Below are 6964 nucleotides of genomic sequence, written 5' to 3' on the forward strand. Positions count from 1 at the left end.
GCATGGGAAAATGGAGAGGAGGAATATATACAAGGTCACCTGGAAACGGGCTGGTTAGTAGGTTTGTCCAGCTGTGCTATCTTCATGTTAGGCTATTTATATCAATTTTCTCTGCAAGCACGCACATTTGAGAAATGCTAGCAAACTTCAAGCTGAACTAACCAAACAATAGGATAAGAGATCTGAGAGCCAGACAGCGGACAGACCACAAGTCTGCAGACCAGCAACCAGAGATCCACAAAGCGTGCATTCAGAAGGTCCACTGACACACTCAAAGTTTGGTAGGCCTGCAATTAAGAACAGGACTGGGCCATTTTTTCCATTTCTTCTTTTGAGTGTTGTGTTTCTCAGCACCCTTCATAGCCCATTTCTCCTGTTTCTGCTAATGTATGCGGTTGGTTTTATCTGTCATTTGTGTGTGCACACGTATTTCTGGAGTTCATGCTCAGTCTCACTACTTGCTGAACCTGGAAAAGACTGGGAGCAAAGTAATTCCCCAGATCCTCACTGTACCTCACTGTGTTCAGCTGTCCTTAAAACCAGACACAAAACACTGTAATAGCACGTCAAGTTCTCCCATGAACAGCTCCAAAACACAGGTGGAACACAACTGGAAAGCATTCTTAGCAGAGAGCTTACTTATAAATTGTATCTAGAAAAACATCTATTCACTGGAAAGCAGAACCAAAAGGTGAGAATGCCAATTCACACTGACAAGGAAAGGAACCTAGGCTGCCATGTAAATAGAAACAGCCCAGGCCATTGCTTGTTACATCTTGAGGAAAACCAACTACATCTGGGTGAGCAAAAAGGCAAAAAGAACAGGACTGCACAGCACCAGGACCAGCAGCAATGCCATTTGCAGCCTGGGAGGCCACCCAGGAGATGGCTGGGGACAGACTGACAGAGTTCTGGGATTGCCCAGAGAGGCTGCGGAATCTCCCTCCTTGGGGATCTCCAAAAGCCTCCTGGACATTGTCCTGGGCAACCTGCTCTGGGTGGCCCCACGAGAGCAGCAGGTTGGAGCAGACGGCCTTGGGACGCCCCTTCCAACCCTGACCGTTCTGTGAGGAGCACCAGGAAGAACTGGGGACAAGCACAAGAGAGAAGTGGACCAGCAGACAGTGATGAATGACATGGAGCTGGGGACCAGCACAGGAGCACTGACCTAGGAGCTCCAGTCCTGCCCTAAGCACCCTGCTGACAGGGTGAGGTTTCAACCCACACCTCATTGAGGCAGCTACGATTTCACTGCTGCCCCCAAACATCCATGGCGCAGTGACAACAGCAGTAAGAACAGACACCGAAAATACCAGGGCATCGGATGGAAGCGGAAGGAGATCTCCTTCTGTTGCAAAGGAGAAAGGGGTCATGACAGAGTTCTCTGTTCAATGCTCGAGGGAAAAGGACAAGATTTGAGCAAGAGTATAAAACTTTTAATGGGTCAGTGTGTCAGTCCTTGATGCAGAGGAGAGAAAGGAGTGAAGGGGGTCGTTGTGGCTGTCCTGGGCACTCAGCACTGCGGTGAGTATCTGCACAGAGCAGGAAAAGCAACGTGGTGTACACGCAGCCAGGACAGCCCGCTGACCTCTGCTCCCTACGGAGGGATACAACACCTGAAGAGCAGTTCCTCTCACTGTCCGTTCTGTTTCACCTTGTGCTTCTTCCTTGCAGGGACTTGAGCGTGTGGCTTCTGGAAAGAACGCGGGACAGCCTTCAAGGGTCTCCTCTGCCCCTGCAAAGAACGCCTCTTCTTCAAAGCAGGCTTGTTTTTTTTCTGTTCCTGGGCAATTTGTGTGTCCTCAAGTTTCTTCTTTTTTGGCTGAGGCTCCACGACAGCCTCAGGGCCAGCAGACGGACTTGCTGCTTCCACAGCGGGTTCTTCATCTGCAACAAGAGAGAGAAGTGCTGCAGGAAGAACCCACGTGGTTTCTGCGTGGCAAGCAGCCCGTGAGAGCAGGCCCAGGCAGCTCAGCAGAGCTCCAGTAGTACCAGGTTACCTTTTTGTGCCTTGGGAATGGCGTTAGAGAACTTCTTGAATTTGGCAATGAAGAACCCATCCATGTTGTGTGTGTGGGGATAGAAACGCCGTGTATGCTTGAGGGAGGGGTGGAAACGCCGGTCCTTGAACCTGGAGGAGGAAAAGGGATGAGAAATGACAGAATGCCCCTGGTGAACCCTGGTCAGCTGGTGAACTGGCACGCACCTGGTGAAACCTTCCTTGCCAAAGTCCAGTCCTGTGGCCACCAAACGCACATTGCGTTTCTTCAGGGCATAATCCACCACCCACTCGTTTTCCTCCACCTGCCAGAGATTAAACGTTAGGACCCGAGGCCTGCCAGCCCCCGAGGAGATGACCAGGACAGCGTGGACTTACCGTGATGGAGCAGGTGCAGTACACAACGTAGCCCCCTGTCTCTGAGGCAGCATTGACCGAATCTATAGCGCTGAGAAGCAGCTCCTTCTGCAGGTGAGCGCAGCGCAGGATGTCTTTCTCATCCTGAAAGGGAAAGACAGGTTAGGACGCCGGAGGTACAGGGAAGCACCCCCAGGCTTCTGAAACTACTGTGGATGGAGGGGTGGCAGGAGAACAAGGCACAAGATATAAGAGATTCTGTGGTCTTCTGCAGAACTAATCTAAAACAAAACAAAACAAAAACCCTAGCTCTAGTGCAACATGCAGAATAGAAAAGAGCAGGAAAAATCAGTTTCCCTACTGCAGAGATCTCCCAAGAAAGCAGATGTCCTAAAGTCCTCCCTCTCAGGACGCACACCTGATCCCTCACCTAGCATCCCCACTGGGCACTCACCTTATTGGTTTTGACAGCAGGATCCTTGGAAATGACGCCTGTTCCGCTACAAGGAGCATCAAGCAAGACACGGTCAAACCCTCCAAGTACCTACAGGCAGACATACATTTAGAGTTATGCTCGTTGGTAGGGACTGAGAACAAGACTGAGACTAGAAATGGAACCAGGTGACTGGGAAAGCAGGAAAGAGCTCTTGATCCTTCCCGTCTCCTTTCATGTTTCCACATGAAGCAACAAGCACACTCCCCTGCAGCTCTGCTCATCCTTCTGTGAGAAACGACTTCACAGAACAAAGCACTGCTGAAGGGACAGCACAACTGCACAGGAAGAACACTCTGGAGCAAATAGGAACATACCTTGGGGAACTGCCGTCCGTCGCAGTTGCTCACCACAGCATTGGTGACCCCCAGACGATGCAAGTTCCCCACCACGCTACGCAGCCGCTCAGCATTGCTGTCATTGGCCAAGATCATCCCTGTGTTCTTCATGAGCTGAGCTGCCGGAGGGCAAAACGCATCAGCAAAGGGCTGAAAACCTCCCGAACTTTTGCCCACGCACAGCCACCCCCCTTCTTCCCCTGAATTCAGTCCCATTCTGTTTCCCCTTTCTGCACACACTAGTGGAAATGCATCACTTTGCACAGCATCCCTCCCAGGCCTGCCAAAAAAGGCTCTTGGGTGGTACCTATGTAGCTGGTCTTGCCTCCCGGGGCACAGCACATATCCAGGATGCGTTCGTTCTCCTGCGGAGCCAGAGCCATGACGGGGAGAAGACTGGAAGCTCCCTGCAGCATGTAGTGCCCAGCCAGATACTCAGGGGTGGCACCTGGGCAGGGAAGGCGGAACAAAAGACAGCTTGTGAAATAAGGAGAGCCAAGAGTGGGTCAGCTCAGCCCCGTGACAGGAAGGGTGATCTCACCGATGGGCACGGAGGAGTCATAAATAACAAGTCCGGTTTTTGACCACTTTCCCAAGGGGTCAAGATTCACACCACGGTTGATGAGAGCCTGCAAGACAACGAGACGGGGCTGAGGCACAACCCTGCGCGACAGGCAGCGCAGGCAACAGCCACTGGTTTCTGCTCTCACCTGTGCCAGGTCCCGTCGCCGCGTCTTGAGGGTGTTGGTACGAATGGTGACGGGACGGGGAACCTCGTTGGCTTCCAGGAAGTTTATCAGCTGGACCAAAGAAAGCAAAAGAAATGATGTAAAAATGATGAGCTAGGGAGGCTGCTATGTCCTTCACCTGTCAGCCAAGGTGCAACCTAGGGAGGAATCTACCTCAGGGAGTGGGAAGATGTCCATGAGCTTCTTGAGCAAGAAGTCGCTGTAGGAGTAGTAGGCAGCCATGTCCCGGCGCAGTAAGGCGAGGTACTCCTGCCGCGTGCGCCCTTCCTCCCGCTTCACCCTGAAGTCCTGCAGCACCTCCATGTTGCCCTTGATGCGCTGGTGAATGATGTGCAGGTCCAGTGGCTCGTTAGGTAGAAAGATCATTAAGGGATGACAACCAACCAATAAACTTGCACATTAAGTTTGTTTCAGGCTCAATCACTCATGCGGGAGTCTTGAATCGTCACAACACCAGCGCCAGAAAGGCCTTGTTGGAGCACGCACATCTACTGAACTCAGCATTTAAGCTTCCCACAGAGTTCACCAGGAAGGGGGATTCAAAGGACAGAGCTGGACAGGAAAGTTCACAAGGCAGAAATTGTGAGACACTTGAAAGAATATGGTTTAGTTTAAATAAACAGGGAAAAAAATGGGAAAAAGGTCCTCCAATGCTGAAAACTTTATCTGCATCAGAAAGGAGATCAGATGTTCCCCAAAGACAATTATGGGGAACAAAAGAGAAAGAGAAGAAGCAAGATTAAATTGCACAGGGAAAGACAGGAAATGAAAATCACTGAAGCCCTAGAGCAAGCACTTTGTATGCTGGAATCGCTACTGCCAGGGGCTCTATGACTGGGTTAGACAAACACCTGCTGGGAAATCAGGGTAGAAGGGAATGACGCTATGTGACAGATCCATATGCATTTAGGACTAGAAGGAAGGAAGACTGGGGCAGGCTCTCAGCCCTTTACAGGGCATAACATATTTCCTAGCTATACTATAGTACAGCACTATACAGTAACTGCTAAGGCAGCTCATCTAAAAATGCCTCATCAGGCATCTTGCTAAACAATACACGTGATAAAGCTGAAAGCTCTTCAGCTGTGCCCAGGCTCCGTACTGCTGCGTGCATATGGCTTACAGATGTCACAGATATAAAGGATATTCTCTTTCTCAATCTGCTCGTTAGTTGGCAATTTGAACTCTTCATCTATATCCAGGTTGAGCTGCAGATCTTTGCTCTCTTCTTCCTTCTGTCCTGTCTTGTGCATGCTTGTCTCCTCATCCTCCTCCTCTTCTTCCTCTTCCTCCTCCTCTTCACTGTCATCTTCACTGAGGCCTCCCCTAGGTGTAAAGAAAAGAATGGACATTTTATACAAAACAATTTGTTGCACAGGCTCTTCACAATCATCACCTCTTGGATGTCAGAGAGGACAGAAAAGAATGAGCAACTCAGGCTCCTCATTGAACCACGGAAGACTCTGCTGTCTTGCGACGTTCTCGAATCCTTACCTGTCAGACTTCTGCTTCAGGGCAGCTTTTTCAATAGGCAGCAGCTAAACAGAGAGACAAGAGGTTAACGAAACAGTATTGATGAATACCCCTTAACTCCTTGCCACCTGTGAAATTTATCTGCTGCACTTAAAATTGACAACAAAAAAGACATTGAATGTTGTGCAGGCATCAGCTGCTAAACTTGAAATTGCTCTCGTGAGGCAAAAAAGGACAAAGCTCTCTACCACCTCATTGTCCATCCCTCCCAGTAATGTCAGCCTTTTCCCCTAAGCCTACTGGGCCTTTACAGCCAGAAAAGTCAAGTATTTCTTGCAAAATTAAATTAAATGCAAAAAGTTCTTACCTCTTCCTCCTCAGATGATGAGGCGCCATAATCATCCACCATCTCCTCTCCGCTCTCATCCTCGTCCTCCTCCTCCATCTCCCAGCTGCCCTCTTCCACCTCCCCATCGCTGGATAACTCCACATTGTTTCCTTTAGGCGAGTTCTTTTTGGCTTTGGCTGGAGTCAGCCACTTCGCATTGCCGTCACTGAAGCCAGACTTGCGCTGCGGGGCTTGTCCTGCTGCCCTTTTGGGTTGCGTCTCCTTCTGAGGGGACACCTGCTCTTTAGCTACAGGCAGAACAGGCAGTTAGAAGCTAGGTGTTGTTAACAAAAGCAACTGCCCTGTGTTTTTCACTGGGTGTGCACAACAGACCTGAGCTGCCTGTCAATGAGAGGGGTCTGCTTGCCCCTCCACATCATTTTTAGCAGTCAAAAAACAAAAGAAGTGTTCTTAACCCGCCGCAAAGCAGCTTTATAAAGTGTTATGTAGGCTACCACGTTAAAATATGGTTGTAAAATCCTGATGGTGTTTATGCAGGGAGTTCAGAAGCAGCTTGACAGCACAGAAGAGAGGCCCTTTGCTGTTTTATTCCTTAGTGGATGTGCCCCTACCTGGTGCAGCAGGTCCCAGAAGCCAGCCCAAAGGCATCCCCAGAGCACTCACCTGCCGGCTGCCGCCCTCCTCCCGTTGCCTTCCTCCCCGCCGGGCCGCTGGCCGCTCCCAGTCGCCTCTTGGCAGCCCTGCAGCGGAGGGAACGCGCCGTGAGGCCCAAGGAGAGCAGCACCGGGACGGGGCCCGGACCCCGGGACCCCCCTCACCTCCTCCGCGCGTGGCTGGACAGCTTCCTCCTGCCGCTCTCCTCCTCTGCGGGAAGACAACAGGCGGCGGTCAGGCGGCACCACCCGCACCGCACCGGGAATCTTTCGGCTTTATTTCGACTTACCGTGGGGCAAGAAGCGGGCCAGCTCCACCTCGGCCCCCCGCTGCTTGCGGGCCTTGCGCCCGGGGCCGCGCTTCTCCCTCAGCGGGTCGAGCTTCCGCCCCATGGCGCCGCCGCCGCCACACGTGGAGGCCGTTAACGGCCGCGCGCACGCGCAGCCCCCTGCCCGCCCCCACACAAGATGGCGGCAGCGCCTCCGCCCCCCCTCAGCCCAACCCCTTCCCCTCCCACATCTCCCTCACACACACTGTCCAAATAAAACGAAG

The 6964-nt window shown here is 51.8% G+C and overlaps 1 protein-coding gene across 2 annotated transcripts; it reads right to left on the reverse strand.

The window, feature by feature from the left end:
* Window positions 1-1421: 1421 nt before the first annotated feature.
* On the reverse strand, window positions 1422-6857 carry NOP2 (NOP2 nucleolar protein). 2 transcript variants are annotated; one of them, XM_084295504.1, is made up of 17 exons: window positions 6702-6857; window positions 6577-6622; window positions 6422-6498; window positions 5777-6045; window positions 5431-5474; window positions 5084-5262; window positions 4090-4289; window positions 3898-3987; window positions 3729-3816; window positions 3495-3635; window positions 3167-3306; window positions 2811-2900; window positions 2378-2500; window positions 2207-2304; window positions 2001-2131; window positions 1617-1887; window positions 1422-1532 (listed from the first exon to the last, which is right to left on the reverse strand). In XM_084295504.1, exons 1-16 carry the CDS (start codon window positions 6802-6804, stop codon window positions 1634-1636), a joined length of 2073 nt encoding a protein of 690 aa, XP_084151630.1. In that variant the 5' UTR covers window positions 6805-6857; the 3' UTR covers window positions 1422-1532; window positions 1617-1633. The 2 variants fall into 2 exon arrangements, with proteins under 2 accessions (XP_084151630.1, XP_084151629.1); XM_084295503.1 differs by having other exon boundaries at window positions 1422-1887.
* Between the last annotated feature and the right edge of the window lie 107 nt (window positions 6858-6964).

This window comes from Netta rufina, assembly GCF_964035555.1.
Source record: "Netta rufina genome assembly, chromosome: 1".
Lineage (NCBI taxonomy): Eukaryota > Metazoa > Chordata > Aves > Anseriformes > Anatidae > Netta > Netta rufina.

Bases quoted from the DNA above. Each gene is read 5' to 3' on its own strand.
- NOP2 (XM_084295504.1), bottom strand. From the start codon at position 6,804: ATGGGGCGGAAGCTCGACCCGCTGAGGGAGAAGCGCGGCCCCGGGCGC. The intron at 3,636-3,728 runs GTGAGATCACCC...TTCCCTGCCCAG, and splicing joins TGACTCCTCCGTGCCCATCG to GTGCCACCCCTGAGTATCTG. The intron at 2,132-2,206 runs GTGCGTGCCAGT...TTCCTCCTCCAG, and splicing joins GGCAAGGAAGGTTTCACCAG to GTTCAAGGACCGGCGTTTCC.